The sequence below is a fragment of the Phaethon aethereus genome (genome assembly GCF_964289735.1).
Source record: "Phaethon aethereus genome assembly, chromosome: 3".
NCBI lineage: Eukaryota > Metazoa > Chordata > Aves > Phaethontiformes > Phaethontidae > Phaethon > Phaethon aethereus.
Genome location: NC_138576.1, coordinates 122,797,148 through 122,814,548, shown reverse-complemented (window position 1 = coordinate 122,814,548; position 17,401 = coordinate 122,797,148). Strand labels below are relative to the sequence as shown.

The following is a 17,401-nucleotide window of genomic DNA, read 5'->3' as shown; positions in this document are numbered from 1 at the left end:
ATCTGTTCAGAGTTTTTAAAGAAGCTACAAGGAAAAGGATCTGTACTTTCAAACTTTACAGGTCAGCTTTTAAGAAATTAAATAACAACGGATACCGCTGTCCAGTAAAATCCCAATGCTTTCGGTAAGAAGCAGCACAGTCAGGATCTAGGCAAACCCTTGTGTACGATTACCGTGTTGTGTTAGTTTTTCATCTGCTTTTATTGTAAGGTAACAAACAGGCCTGTTCCATTCTGTCTACCATCAAATGCAAAGTTGTGAAATCATAAACTTCTAGTGGATGAAGTAGGTTATATGAAACTTCAGGATCACTTCATTCTCTTCTCAGATCTTTTCCTCTGTGTCATGAGGAAGACATAATAATGCTTTCATAGCATCCTTCCTCTGCCATAAAACCACAAAGGATACCACAAAGCTTAGAGTGATACAGCGCCAAAATATAAAGTAGCAATAACACTGTGCAACGACAGACACTGGCAGTCTTGTAACTGTTTAAGTATGAGGCTTTTTTCCCCCCCAACAAGCATAACACATAATTGGGAAATCCATATTCTATGATTCCTAACCGTCCAAACTCCTGCTCCCAAGAGAGGTATTTGACACAAAATTTCAAAACGAGAGTTGTTACACTTCTGCTATTACCTTTCTGCAGACACTGCTCATTTGTGAACTGAAGCACAACTTTAAAAATACAAGACTAGAGAAACATATTTCCGCTAAGGGAAGAACAAATACCAGGTTCCAACTATGTCTTTCAGCTCATTATTTTCTAATACTTTTTAAGAAGCTTTAAAGCACAATTCTTAACATTGCCATTGTTACAAGCGCAGATTTCCCGCCAGTGAGATGACACAAACGTTTACTCTTAAGTCTACATTCCACAAAATTGGCCACATTTGAAAGGAATGATGAGTAACAAAATTCTCTGTTGTTCTGCTTGGAAGGTATTTGTGTTTACAGAACACCATTCTTCGACCGCGTACCAAGCCTTTAGTGCTCTTGGACTAATGAAGCCCATTTGATTTACAAAAAAAAAAATTAAAATCTAAATTTTATTTCTCTCACCTCCGATTCAACCATCAATTGTGCATTATCCATAGTAAGCTGGCTCTGAGAAAGGATGAGAGGCACATCTGCCATTAGTTTGCTCATCACCTGTTGTTTAAACAGCACTTACTGTTTAAGCCAGGCATTCCCTAGCTGGAAGAATTCCCAGGGCTTTGTGGAGACTTGGAGAGTTCTGTAAACAGGAAGCACCAATCTGATGGCAACTGCCAAAATCAGCTGCTCACCCCTCCAATACAAGTAATGCACATTTTGACTTCTGACAAAACATTCTAGCTCTGCTTTGTTAAAGGTTTGTTGGGGTTTTTTTGGCCTTGGTCCATTTAAATCCTGGCAGAAGTTTGACATGACCACAAAACAGGGCTTTTAGAAAGAGTAGCAAGGAAAGAATCCATGCCATCAGCAAGTAGGCTATTAGCCCGTTTTATCCTATTGTTCCACACCAGTCAAAAACCCTGCATCATACCATACATTCTGAGCTACCAACTAGCACATCAACATCCCTGAAAATTCAGAGGAAAAAAAAAATATTCAGTATAAACCGAATGTTTTAAGTGTAATGCATTTTTACACTTATTGCACTATATTAGCAAGACGCAACTTTGCATTCCATCTTCAGAATTGTCAAGATTGCCCAAAATTACACTACTGGTTACAATCTTAGTACAATGTCATGCGTAAAGAGCAAGATGTGTCTGGATTTTCAGGTTTTCCTCAATTAGCCTTCATTCATCGGAGAGCTGAGGACAAACTAGATTTTACATTTTCTAGTCAAGACATGGAATTCAAGCACTTCACGTACACAAAAAAGGGTGGCTGTATCTTACTTTTTCTTTCTTTCCCACGCCCCCCTCCATTTCAACACTGCCTCGAAGTACCACTGAGAAGGTAAGATACATCCCTGCTGTCAGATAACAAAAACCTGCAGTGATAAGTTTCTGAAAATACAAATATGACCCATCACCAATTAAAACACAAAACTTTAAAAAGGAATTATAAAACACTTCCCTTGAAATTTGTATGTCATGAAAAGCATTAATCTGATAATGTCTCTCCTTCTTTTCACTTTCCCCTGTTTTGTTGGTTTTAGTCTGATTTCCCAAATAAATTATCAAGTGCAGCCTTCCAAAGCCAATTACAGTCAAATGTAATATTGTCAGAAGCAGAGTTTAATATAGATTCAACATTATAAACAAAAATAAAAGAAATTGCAACACATTTCTTGCCAAGACCAAGGACAATGGTTCCTGGGTCCCAGAAAGGTATGCATATGTCCCTCTTTCAGTTCTAATTAAAATGCTATAAAAATGAACTTTGGCAACACAGTGTACAAGAAGTGTTATGTTGTCCTGTCCACACGAAATTTTGAAGGTCAAAATTGCCTGTGGATACTAAAGCTTCAAAAAATATTAAGGGCTACAAAGATAATGCAAGTCAATACATATGCCAGAAGCCTCACTGGAATCTATGCTATCTTCAAAAGTTCACATACATATAGATATTTTAAATTTATACATTAATATTTTGGTTATGACTTGAAGAAAGAAAAGAATATCTATATTCCCAAAAATTTAAACAGGTATCATTAAACAGGTCATGTGTAATCCTCTCAAATCAAGGAAAAAAATTGGTTTGGCCCTACAATAGCTTTCAATGAAGTCTACTTCACCTTCTCAAGAAATTAATTTCATAATGTAAATAGCAAACCAGAATCTGTCTGCCCAAAGCATTTGATTAGAACATGCAGTGGTTTTGACGTCTATTATATTTAAAAGGGTTAACATGAATAATTTTTATTAATACTCCTAAACCACCAATTCTAAAGTACGCAATTGCACGCCAGAGGCAGTGATTCAGGCAGGAAATTCTTTCTTCACATCTCTCCAGGTATTCTATGACTCACATAACAACTCAGATATTTCCAAGGGTTTTCCTTTAGATTTCCTAAAATATTATTCTGCAGTTTGATTTAACATTCTTTAGACGTAACACAACACCAATTTTGAGGCCAACTGCAACATAAGGATTCAACAGAAATCACAGAAATAAGCATCTGAATTTTATTTAATAAGGATAATGGGATTTTAAACAATGTCATGCAACGTTCAGGCAATTAGCACCATATACTTACCAATAAACTTGTTTTGCATAGTCTCTAGGAGAGCTTGGTGGGCATCTTCTGTTTGCAAAGCACATGAACATTCTCTGGCCAGTATGGTTCGGACAAGGTGCTCTCCACAACCTAAAGAAATATTAAGATTAGGAATAGTAAAAATATAGATATCGCTATGAAAAAACTTTTGTCATTATTTTACACCATCACAGCCAAATAAAATCAAGGAAAAAAAAAAGCATATGACAGGTGTCTGTCATGTTTTTTTAAAGACAGTGACACTGAGTCACATGAAAATTCATCCATGTCAGCAGTTTTTCCCCACAACTTTCCTGAAACTTCTACTGTGCGAAGTCATAAATCAGAAAGGGTTAAGTACAGAAAGAAGAAACAGAAATACTGAGAAGAAACAGCGAGACTGTCTCTGACTTGTCGTCTTTATCCAGATCCTGCAATTCTCTCTCAAAGAATTCATTTACTAATCATTCTCACAGGAATGATCCTTGGATGCAACTCTCTTCAAACCAAGAACATCTTTAGTGAGCACCACAGTAACTTGGCATGATGTAATCTTCTATGTAGTCCATCTGATTGAGCTTTTTGGTCAACAAAGGAATACGTGAATTTAGCTATGCTTTTTGGACTGGGTGGCTGCTCATTGGACTCCTAATAAAAATTCCTGTAATTTTTAAAGGTTTGTCTTTAAGAAACTAAAAAGCTCCAGCCAACAACCACTTATTGCCTCAATGCTTTCTGTAACTATCCCCTGAAACCTGTTGAAGACAAACAGGTCACCAGTGCTACTCTTACTCCGTTAGGAACGCTTTCACACCTGCTGTTCTTCTCCCATGCTCTTTTCCATTCCTGTACTGTGCTTTGGGACATACAGCTGTGGTCAAACAGTACAGTGCATGTTTTCTTGGTCAAAGTTTTCTTGGATAGGGAAAAACATTGGTGATACCTTCTGCATACATACAAAAGTCATTACACTACTATGCCTCCCATTTGTTGACGTTTTTCCTCAATGGCAAGGAAGCAAATGAAACAGCTAGAAGGGGTGTAGCCAAGCACCACTTAAACTGAAATGTGTTATCCAGTTAGGAAAAAAGGAAAAACAAAACTGATTTATCAGATGTAATATGACAATGATTTTAATTACCTAAATTTAGGTGATTACAGTTTGATCAGACTTGTAACTTCAGAGTATATCAGGGCTTAAAACTGCATTAGACACCAGAATATATATAGAAAAATAAAATACAGTCAATTCCCAATTATATGTATAAATCTCTAGAAAATTTCTCATTAACCATGACAAGATGCAAGCACTGTGCTGGCTCCACACAAAAATCAGCTATAATCCAGTTGGACTTATTAGCTCAGGTGCAGAACTACATAAATACACCTACGTGGCTTCCAGAGACAATTTATGGCTGGAAACAATCTAGCTGCTTTCACACAGCAGAGAGCTGGAGCTAGTAAGACACCAGACCTAAGCTGGCTTCAGACAAAGGCAGCTCAGTCTCCATGGATAACATTCACTTTACTGGAAGCACTAACAAGCCCAGAACAGAGAAAACTGAGCGACTCTGGCTGAAGCCAGCTTAGATCTGGCACAAAGAAAGAACTAACAAATAAACTCAAGCCAAACTGGCTCCAGTGCAGCCTGCTGAGTCTCTCCTCACTATGCTTCCCAGTATGCTGAGTTTAGAGCGCTGACTGGTTTGGGCACAACATTGCATGAACACACATTGGCAGGTCTAGTGCTGTCTTGGAGCTACTCACAGACCAGCTTCTTCTTCTTCCCACCACTTTTAAGCCCTAATTAACATGGCAACCTCCTCCAAGAATCTCTTTCTGGTTACTTGTCACACAATTATACCTTTCCCTTTAGAGGCAGAGTGAGTTTACAAACACTGTTCTTCAAAAACTGCTAACACAGAAGGAAAGAAAAAAAAAAAAGCCGACCCCTCACCCCCTACTTCCAAGATTAAAAAAAACAACAAAAAACCCCTACGGAGCATTATGGATGCATTAGATTTCAGAGAATAGCCCAGGGACCAGATTGCAGAAAAACTGTGTACACGTGTCCCAAAATCTTGCTATATTCAATCATCAAAACGACACCTTGGTCTTCAGCTACGTGCTCCTTCTAATGGGCAGTGTCTCCTGATGCAGGAAGTACTTTGGAAGTATCCCTTGAAGCGGGATACTTTGGCACTGAATCTACATACAATTGGCAAAACAGAAAGACGAAAAAAATTCTTTGTATAGCAAACAGATTGAGTAAAATCCAGTTATAAATTTAGAGGAAAATAAAAGAGCTGAAATACTACAACAATTACACAGCAAAGGGAGGCAGTTCTTGAGAGCACAAGAAAAAAAGGTGTTTTCACTGAGACTGTCAAGCTCTCAAGTTACTGAGGAAAGTGTCCAGGTTTGGATATTATCTTCAAGAGGCTCACACAACACAGTGTCCTCAACACCTGCTTACCAGGAGGATCTCTCCATTCCTTGCCTCATTACTTCCATGCTTGAAAGCTTTTGTCCACCACAGAATTGAGAGTCATCTAATATTTCTTCAAGACAAAGTAATGTATGAAGAACATGCAAAAACTGCCAGATGTGTTTTACCTACATATCACAACACAGCTATCACTTTTTTTAAACCACAAAAATTTAATCATTATAAAGCTTTGATGTAAAAAAAAAAACTAAATAAGCATTTGCTCCAGCAAAAACTTAGCAAGTTGATTTTTTTCTTGAAAAGAACTTAATACCTTTAAATGTAACATTTATACACCCCTGTGACGTAAGAAGCATGGGACATAGAATGTGAATCAAGCGAGACAAAAAATCAGTGAGCCCATGCATCTCCTATGCATCAAGTAATAAAACCAGATGTTACTACTTCACAATTTAAGTAATTCCTAAATTGGCATCAAAAAGACAATAGCCATTTTTTAGCATGATGTATAATGTTATTTACCCCAAGAGAATGACTTTATTGAAGAGTTCCCATAACATCAAGTCTGCTACAAAAAAAGTTAAGAAAGAGAAAACTTAATATGGGTTAAGAACAGCTGCAGCTCACTGATGTGATCCAGGATCAGCCACAAGGAAAGCAGCCTTGCAATTCCACTAACACATCACACATCTCTACATCCCCAGAGACAAAGTCATTTCTTTTTGTCATATTTATGTCAACCTATAAGGCAGCAAACTTACAGACTGCTGCTGGCAGTGTACGTAAAAATCTTTCAACACATCACATGCCAGCAATCTGCAGGGACAGATAACTAAGGAAAATAATCCCCCCATTTTGAAAAGAAGAATTTGTTACTGCAGTTTTTGATGTAGGAACATCTATTTTTGAACAAGAAAAATAACAAAGCAGTGTTTCACATACTTTGACCAGATAAAGGCTGAGAAAAAGCATTACCCTAATTATTCCAATAGAACTGTCCTTCCTATTATCTCAAGTTAGAAACAAATACTAGAGTGTGAACTGTCTTGCAGGTTTAGCAGACCTATATGTCTCTCTACTCTGGGAAAACACTGTAGATTATACTAGGGCTAGACACAAAATAAATGTATAGAGAATTACAGTAATCAAAACCTGATTTATAACTTACAATACAAAGTTGTGGGTTCAAATTTATAGTTCTATTCACTTGTAATCTAACCACCATCATTAGCCAACTTCTGCAAAAGTTACAGTAACATGACTGAAGACAGCAGCTACAGTCAAAGCTACTTTAACACACTTCAAAATCATGCACATAAGCTGATGAAAATGTAGATCTGGTTCATTTGCTTAACTATCTCACATCACACTACATTTAACTGCATGTGTTATTATACTTTGTGGTTTTTTCACTGAATAATACTAAAACCAAACCAACAGGGACTCCTAATAAGAATTTTTCAATTCTTCATTAAAGTCTCAAATACACCTGTTTTAGTTACTTTCCTGTAAACAGAGTTTAAATTATCTTATTATCCTTTCCCAGTTAAGATGATGACTTCCTTGGTAACCTGAAGCTCATTATACCTCAGAGACAAAGGCTTTGCAATGACAGATCAAAACTTCCATAAGCCTTCACACAAGAATGACACAAATGGAGATGACTATCTAGAAAAATTTACTGGGTTAAATCAGTGCTTCTCACTGAAATAACTGTTTCATATAGTAAAGAAATTATTTTCCTAACAGTAGTATTGTGCAAACACCATGCTACCTACTCATAACCCATCCACTGACAAAAATACTACTGTTGGAACCAGTTGTTGTCCATGTTTGCAGGGGTAAGTACAATTAGTCGCCCTCCTCTAGGATCTCTGCTAGCAAAGTGAGCAATGTTTCTACAGGAAACAGATATTCTGTTTTGATAAAGACAGATAAAGATTAGCATTTTGATGCAAGTTTCCAGCCTCCTGGGTTAAGGGAAATAAGTTTAAATAAAAAACCAGATTCCTAAAGGCTCCAGAGGCACATGGCAGCAACAGGCTCCTACAACGAGGTAAGGCAAAGAATGATAAAGCTCAACAGTCATGGCATGTTTTGTATTCAAAACAATAGGTTTGGCGAGAACCATAATCCAATGCCACCCTCCCCACCCCTGCAAACCAAAGAACCAAAGTCCACCAAAAAAAAACCCAAACCCAAGCCAAACCAAAATCTGTCTTCCACCAGAAGTTTCTCACCCTGTCTGAAACTCACTTGGCGATCATACCCCTGGAGATCATACAGAAAACATCAGAACTCTTTCTCAGAGACACAGATCATCTTGGATCATGCCATAGTACAGTCTCTAATGCAGTGTTTCTTTCAAAGTACAAAGCTGACCACCAGTGAAATCTTACTTTCCTCCTCTTCTGTGGGTATTTAAGTGTGTAATTTCTGAGAATAATACCACTTTTCCTATTCAGACACTCCTCGTTGATTCATACAAGACCCCCACAAGAACAGTCTGGGAATCTATAATCTTTTTTTTCCTCCCTCCTCATAGTCTCTTTTTCTTCTTTTATCCTTTTATGACTTAACAGTTATATATGTGTCAGTAGTCCTCTCAAGTTACTATTTCAGCCCAAAATTGCATAGAAAAGCACAAAGTCCCCAACAGACATTTTTTTGATCTTCGGGCATAGCAAGATGGTTGTCCCTGCACTCCACACTCCATGCACCAGATATATCTGATTAGTGAAGCTGATCAGGCAAACCAAAAGTACCTGTTACGTTGTACAATGCTGTACAAGTGAGATACATGCATTTTTGCAGAGGAATGAGACAGAAGCCGATCATGGAAACCTGTTACTATGCTGACAAATGACAACATTTTTTCCACTGTCATTCATAATTCCAGTACCTCTTTCGTACCTGAAAGTCAACATATGCACAAGACAAGAAGTGTATCAGGGCTGCATACCTTAGCAGGCATAAATGTGAACTGTACACCTTACTGACCCATTTAAAGATTTAAGAATTTTTTATTATAGTCCATAAAGTAACATAGAAGTACATACCATGATTCACATTTTTAGTGTTTTCTACATATAACTGATCATATTAGTAACGAGCAAAGCTTAGCAAGGCAAGTTTTATGAGCATATGAACCACTAGCCATTATGCTGTAGGGCCAGGCCCAGTCTTCGTATTTCAGGTACTGTTTAGCTGTATGCATATAATGGTTTTTAAGCTCTAAGTCTTTTTGAAAGTTTTGTTTAGCTTGTCAGTAAATGAAACCAGTGTACTTGAATGGCATACCACCTGATAGGTCCATACTTCACACAGTAGCTACAGAGACAATCCAGATGCTGTTTGTGAAAGTGTCAGTTGCTGAACTGAGAAAACAAGACAGCCCAGTAACATTTAAGCTAGAGCTTAAAATTTTGTATTTTTCCTTCCTAAGTGATCTGTAATAGTTAACAGCTCTGTTCTGCAGTAATTTGCTAGTTAGCCTATGCAGAACTTCAACAGCAACCAAGTTACTAGGGTTTTTTTGCGAGTTTATTGTTTGTTTGTTTGGGTTTTTTTTTAAGGTTGTTAACACCTTTAATTTTCAGCTATTATACTGGATACTATTTCACACTGCATACTATTTTGAAGAAGAGGTAAGAAATCTCAGCTATAGCACTTACATTTTAATCCAACTTTCTGTACCAAACAGTAACTAATACTCTGCTTAATTCACAGGTTATACAAACCTTAACTTGCTATAGACTTTGGTCCTTAATTTGAGCTTCATGCAAGAAACTAAGGATTAAATTACTGGGGTTTTTTTCCCCAGCATAGTGACTTCTCAAGTAGATTTCTAATGCTTGAAATAACCACAACAAGAGGGAAAAGAACCCAGCACAATATAAGCTGAACATCCCATACAATGCGTGCTCTGCATCTTATAATGTTCTACCAATGGAACCAAGATGGCAAGTGAAAGGAAGGCCTTCTGCAAAGCAAGGGCCTCTGAGCAGCGTGTCAGAAAGAAATTGTTTTTCTGCTTCTTTTGATGGGAGATGCTTTCAAGTCAGGAAATTGGAAACAGGTGTGCCAGAGGGCACACACACATCCATGCACCACACTGAAAAACACGCGTTTTCAATTTTCAGACATGAAAGAGACTCCTGTTGAATGGAAGGAGAAATGAAAATCTAGCTTGCTTTCTGCAAGCCATAAGCAGAGAGCTTATGGAGCTTTGACAAGCTGCCGGAGCCTGTCTAGCTATTGAAATGCACAGTACCTCAACACAAAGTGTTGGAACTTATTTTAAAGGAGTACAAAATGGAAACTTGCATTACTCACATTCATTCGCAAACGGAAAGATTAATCTAGCTTACTCCACTGCCAAAGTATGACTCTTCTCTTTTCAGAAGCTCAAGACAGAAGTTACAGGTTATCTGCATTTTATTATCTATTCCATACAGCAGAGTCTGAACCTGGCCCTGTTCAATTGTTTCAACTTTGAAGATGTTATTTTCAGTTAAATAGTAGTGCCTAGAAAAGACGTGTCAGTTAATAAGTTAAAAAACCTACTATTTATGCTTTAGTTCCTGCATAGCTTCTAGTTATGCCTAATGGAAACACAGTGAAACCTGTATTTTAGTAAGCTCTGGTTGCCATTACCAGCATCTCTAGAAAGAGCTGACTAAAAATTTACAAGCCAATGATTTTAAAACACAAAATACAGTACAATGTAAATATTTGGCTGGTAAGATATTGATACAGGTAGTTACAAATTAAAATAAAAATTTAAAGTCTAATTCTGAAAAGACATAAAATGCTACAGTCTAGCATAATGCACTACAGGACTAAATTAAACTTGCATAATCTTAGCTTTTTATATACTCCTATCAGCTGCTGCATCTTGCATTCATACTAGCAGGGAAAATTTTTAACTTACTGACCTGTTGCCAAGAAGAACACCTGCAAACAAACTCCTGTCCAATTCCTAAAGCATTGATCCTAGAGAGATCAATGGAGCACATTCTTGTTGCAGACAGAAAATTCTTAGATGATTTAACTTCCAAACTAATGAACACCTACTAAGAATATGCAAATGGAAATTTTCCAAAAGGTTGTAACTTCAGTAAATTTGGGTAGGTTTCAAAGATAACAGAAGACAAATTCAACATCCAGACAAACCATGTCTAAAGCATCTTCTCTAAGGAAAGGTAGCAAAACACTTTCTGTATCTTTAAGTTTTTTATATGGGCAAAATAAACTAAAATCACTCTAAAGAACAACTCATCCAGCTTTTTTACAGTTAAGGACAAAAAAAAAGGCTAAAGAATTAAGCTATGCCAAAAGTATGAATCCTTCTCTTCTAAATAGCGGGAAATGCTGGATAATTTTAACTATTGAAAAAAGCTATTTGTTTCAATTATCATGAAAAGAAGAATTTCAGATATACCTCCAAGAGAGATTAGAATGAAGAAAAAAAAATGGAGTTCCATTGAAAAGGATGTGCGTTTTACATTCTTCTTGAATTTAATCTATTTTGAAAGATTAATTTCAGTTAAACTGAAAAGGAAAAACCAAACTTCTTTTGGCCTAGGCCTTGATTAGAAGCTTCGTTGCTATTGATCTCTTTGTAAAAATACTACACCTTTCCAAACTACATCACTTTTGTCATATAAAATTTACAGGAAAGGAAAGAAGATAGTAGCTTGTGTGTTAGCTAGCTAAATGTATACAACCATTTTCTCCCACAGAAAAACGTTTAAGACCTAAAAAGAGAGTTCAGTTTGCTGCAGTCTCCGTTTCACTCTGCAACCCTGCACTCAGTTCAAGCCACTCGATCAAGGTATGGCAAACGGGAACAGGACTAACAGTGTCCACAGGAGATGGTGCTGCACGGCTGGCTGCTGCCTTCAGTTATGAACACACCACTGTGAGCCGTAGGCCTTCTGCAGGAGACCACCACTTCTGAAAAGCCCGTGCAACTTCATGCTTACAATATATTGTTACATTAAGTCCAATTAAAATTTCAAGAGGCGACAAGCACTCTGTTGCACCCATCCAGTTCTGCTTCAAAACCACCTTTCCGACGGCAATTCAAACAACCATTCTGATTATTTTGTGGACAAAGCCCTCAGCTTTGAACACTGCGGTACCGCATTTAATTGACTGCTACTTAACACTACCATACCCACAAATCATCTCTACCTGTTGCTTCCTCTCTCTACACAGAGCCTTGTGGTGGTAGTAAGTTCAGACACCACATGCTACAGCACCGATGCCTCCAAATGGCATCTGGACACAGAGCCTGAACTCGTAACAGAAGCATTCACTTCAGAGGTAAATACTGATTTGTCTGGAGATAGACCTCTTTTTTCCTCTACTTTCTGGTTCAGTGTAACAATGACATAACTCTTCACCATATGCAGCTGCTTCATCCGTGGTGCATTAAATTACCTATTATTCCCCACATCTTACAGGACCAGACTGATTTTGATAGATAATACATATTTCTACCTTGAGATTAACTGTACCGCAAGACCTATCTCACATACTGTACCTCAAACAATCTATACAGGATACAAAATTTGCATGTGAAATTCCTCTGGACATTTGGAGCATAGACTCAGTGGCACCTGCCCAAGTATCGACAGTCACTGGATTCCGCATGGGGATCACAAAGCCAAAGTCCTACATCACAAGTCAATTTATTAGCATTAAAGCTTCCTTGAAAAAGTATTTACCCCACGGATTTGCACATCACTGTGGTTCCTGTTGAAAATGAGTTTTCAAGTAAGAATCTACGGTTCAGTTGCTTCCGTAAGGAGAGACAGAAATGCTGGCTGAGGGCATAGCTCAACAACCAACTTAAAAAGCACAAGCCATGTCTCCACAGGTGTCACTTCCTATTCCACATTACCTGTTCCATTTTGCCAGCAAAAGCATCCATGAGGCACACAATGGACTGGATATGAACAAAAAGTAAACGTTCAAGCAGGATAAGGCAGGGAGAAGAAGAGTGTCTAAACTTATTTCCTAATTGATAAGGATTTTGAAAACCCTCCTTGAGCAGGGGGCTGGACTAGATGATCTCCAGGGATTCCTTCCAAGCTAAACAATTCTGTGATTCTTCACAATACAAAATGTGCTATTTTTCACTTCATGGAATGATGCATCATATATATGTTTGCATATCCAACACAGCTTTTAAAGTATTTTGATGTAATCTCTAAAATGTCTTTATGAGAACAGAGGCCACTGCTTTTGACCACTGAGCTTAACAGCCAGTCCTTTCGGATCTTGGTGAATTCATCAGCACAAGAAATTGTTAGGGGGGTCAGGTACATATTGCTTATTTACGTAGAATGTGAATGTCTCTGTACGTATTCCCAACACATTGCTGTTACCTGTATCTGATTTTCATTCAGTCAGGAACAGACTCTGGGCAGGGGAGAAGAGCAAGACATCATTGAAAGACTTTCCCAGACTGATTCCTCACCTCCACCTCAGTTTGGGTCCATAAATCTGATATCCTTGTTATTTTCTCAACAAAACATAACTTTGGGCTCAGTCCTGAAGCCCAATTTTATTTGTTAACATGCTTAATTTTTCTAAAAGACCTCAATATATTTAAAGATTCTACTACTTTTTCTTTAGGATTATAAACCATAATTAGGTCCCATTCAAATTCTCCCTAGGACATCACATCACTGTACTTTTCTTGTATCAAATATTCTCCTCAAATGGATTCTAGTAAAAGCTGAAGACTTTGCAGCTTTTTGGTACAGAATTATGCATTTTGTAAATAATGCAAGACCTTCTGTCTGCCTTCAGAAATGCAGTATGAAAAGGTTTGCTGGCTTCACTGGCTGATACACACACACAAAGCATACCACCCATGCACGAAGAATGGGTAAGCATGCTTTCTACTACCTACTGTTGTAAAGATTTAAAAAGGAATGCAACACATTCTCAGCCTCTACATTTCCACTCAAAAATTCCATTTACAGTCGCATTTTCAAAGCCTCCTGCATTAGCTAATACTGTAAATTTCATATTTATCTTTATATTTTATATTTAAGGGTTTGTATCTCCAAAAAGAATTATTACTTCTCAACTTATCTCCCAGGAAAGCACAGCCTGGCTCTTACCCCAGTAGTATTGCTTCTGGCACAGTTAGTAGACAAATATTCATAATCATCATGGGTATTCCAACTGGGGAGAAGATTCAATGTCACACTAGATATTGTTTTGAATTAAAAGAATATACATAAAGTCTTTGATTCCTATTATGTTCAGGAGAAAATGGGAATTTTTTTCTTGAAGTACAGCCAAAAAACAGACTATTGTTTCTCCTGTGGTTGGGTTTTGTTCACGAACGTTTTCACTCCAAATACCCATCTTCCTGTGTTTACATTCATACACCAACAAAAAATATTCTCTGAAGAGTTCCAAGTGGCCTTACAAGTGTGGTTTATGGTGGTTTATGTGGTTTATGACCACCTCCTCCTTTTTCGGGGAGGTGGTCAGGGTGCTTAAAGGGGAGGCTGTTTTATTTGTGCCTGTGTGCATGTGCAAATGTGTGCATGCATGAGTTTTTAAAGACCAAAGATTTGGCTTCCACTATGTTGATCCAAAAACCAGTTTAGCTGTTACTTACCTTTATACCAAATAAAGGCCACTGGTAGTGCTCATCTCATTTAACAAGCTTTCACTCAGTCTCTACCATCATTCTTCCATGGAATAGCACTTGCATTATGTTGTTAGATATCGCAGTTAAGGCTGCCCAGGTATCTTAGCTACACCTGCAACTGCAACATTCTCTGACTTCCTTGAATTTTAATACTGGTTTTGAGATACTTACAGAATTCCTGTAATGTTTATCCTTCAGTTGCCAATAAAGTACCACAACCATATTTTTTTAAAAAAATTAATTTTACTATAATTCAGAGTACATATATTGAAATGTCTCCAAAAATTGATACCAAAAAATCATAAAGGTTTTACTTGTTTCCAGAGAAACTGAATTTTAGACTGAGTTACAGAATAAACCTTGCATTTAAGGGCCTTTACATTCATAGTCATTGCTAAGTTCCACCATCTCTCCCATCCTGTCTTTAGAAAGTCTTCATCTTTTGATTCCAGTTGTCCCACCCCGAGTTAAACTATAGCCATAAAACAGGAGTTTTACAATATCCTGTATTTTATAAACCATGAAGTAACTTTTGAAAAGCCAAAAAAAATAAAACCAAAAGACAGTGTGGCTAAACAACAAGGCCAAGAGACTGTTAGAGGTAAGAAAATACAGTTCAAAAAGTTGAAGTCATGCCCAAACAAGTTCAGAACCACCACCTTTGGCACATTCAGTATAAAATCATGATAAAAATGGCCAAAAATATTTGAGAAACAACTTGCTAAAGGCATAAGGACTAATACCAAATCCTCCCTGAACACACAAAAGCAGGAAGGCTGCCAGCATCCACAGGGCCAACAGAAGATCACGATGTAAAAGCATGTCTTCTAATAATACACAATCATTGAAAGAAAGCCATGTGAATTTGGAAGTACTTTTAATGAAGTGCTTCTATGGTGACACCTCCCCCCTCTATTTTTTATGAGGCAGGCTTTGAAAGATATGTCTCAAATTGAAGCTTCAACAGAAGGATTTTAGAACAAAATTAATAAAAAATCAATAATAAAACTATGTTACTAACTGTGGCATTTAAAGCAACACTTTTCTTTTTCCAAGAAAGCTTCTACAAAGGTAAACCATCACTGAATAAGAAAAACATTCCCAGCAAAATTTAAGTAACCGGTCTAAGTACAAAAAGAAATGAGAAATCTTGAGAAGGTCATCCTAACCTATTAAAAACAAAGATACCTTCAGCTTATAAAGTCCCAATAGCACAAATTGCTAGAAGCTTGGGTAACACAGTGGAGGTGCTTTTCCCAGTCCCGGACATTTCCTTGGAGACCTGCAAACACCCTCTATCTGAAACAGGACACCAATCTATATGGAGCTCTGGTGTGACCCAATGTGTCCCATTCTTACATTCCTGCCAGTTCCACATGGATTTCAATGTGCAGGAATTCGTATTCTGTATACTTCTAATAACTATTCCAGACTCTCCTTTCCCCACACCAGAGGTTCTCCCCAACCTGTTCAATCTCTTGCTGGTCAGAGCCTCCAAAACCCGAAGAGATGAGCAATTTCATTAGTATGGAATCAAAATAGTTTACAAAACCTGGCCCTTGAAAATTGTTTGTAGGAAACCAATACCAAAGAACATCCTTCTTCAAGACTGAATATAGAGCCTGATATAACAAACTCTCAAGGCTTGAATTTCTTATCACCAGTTATCACTAGAGAAGTTTAAAAGTCTAAACCAGCACCAATGTGAAACCCTTTCTTTCCCAAATAATCCTTAAGTTAAAATTATTTGGTTTAACATATATTAATACTTAATAATTTTGAGCCATACTTTCAACAAAGCTTTAAGGCAAACATAGTTAAACTTGTTTCTTAATTCAAGATTTTTTTTTTAAATTCCAAATGCAATTTGATGAATCAGCTATTCCGTGAAGTCATTTAACAATAAATATTAAAATTCTACACACAGCAACCAAAGCCTAACTTTCTTCTTCCCTTCCCCCATACAACATTCCCAAAAAATTCCCTGTAAAAAATGTTAGGATAAATTTGTGTCAAATTTACCACCTAAAGACAGATTAAAATGAAGAGATATGTAAAATTAAGAGTAAAATGCTATATTGTGAAAACCACAGAAATGTAAACTGATTGTAAATTTCAGTTCTTTCATATACATATTTTAAATGCTTTTACATAGAAGTGTATATGTCTATGTAAAATGCAACATGAACTGAATTTACAAGCACACACAGTTTTTATTTATACATAACATGCAAGTTTCATTTGTTGCCTTTTTTTTAAAATATATGTCCACACAAAAACAACTTAGCACCCTAGAAGAGGGGGGTATAATCACTATTACAAATACAGTCTAGTCTGATTTCAGGTACACCAAGTGACAACACAACTTCACTTAAGAAGCACCGTCAATCTTAGAGCTTTCCAAATCAAGGCATCTTCTAGAGTTTGGGCAGCACCTTTATTTTCGAAAAATTTCATCCAATGATGATGTATGTTAACATATTATTTTCTTGCTTAGCCTTGGCAATTTCACCTTTTGAATATTTGCAGATGTTTATGCCCCCATTCCCATCTCCTGTTGTGATCCAGCCAAGTTGTAAGTGTCATTCTTTCAACCTTTCCTATAATTTAATTCTTCCATCCCTCTCCCCCTTAATTAACTTCATGGTTCACATTGTTGGATGCTCATATTTTAAACAAGAATCAGGCATCAATATATTTTAAAACTGCACTAAACATAAATTACATTATAAAATAAAACATTATGAGCTTCTGAAAATGGAAAAGAGAATGGTATTGATTACAGACGAGTCCTCACTTCCTGTAAACATTTCTATCTCCCTCTCACACACACACGCGCGCGCGCTTTAAAGGAAAATCAGAAACAAGAGTTTAATTAAACACCACTAGTATGAATTTCAAATCATTGAATAAACAGATGGCCATGCCTCATAGACTGCCAGCAGTCTATTTCAATTAACTGGGATTGGTATTAATGTAATGTCAGGGAAGCTAGAAGATTTGAACCAAAGAAACATATACATACATATATATGTATATGTGCAATAGTTATAAGTAATATAACATTAAAGTA

The 17,401-nt window shown here is 37.0% G+C and overlaps 1 protein-coding gene across 1 annotated transcript in view; it reads right to left on the bottom strand.

The window, feature by feature from the left end:
* TASP1 (taspase 1) overlaps positions 1 to 17,401 on the bottom strand; it is a gene marked incomplete at both ends in the record, with an annotated part of 82,329 nt that overhangs the window by 22,717 nt on the left and 42,211 nt on the right. The window contains one exon of the mRNA XM_081997924.1: positions 3,197 to 3,307. Within this exon, the coding sequence (XP_081854050.1) occupies positions 3,197 to 3,307 (111 nt within the window). The remainder of the gene's footprint in view (positions 1 to 3,196; positions 3,308 to 17,401) is intronic.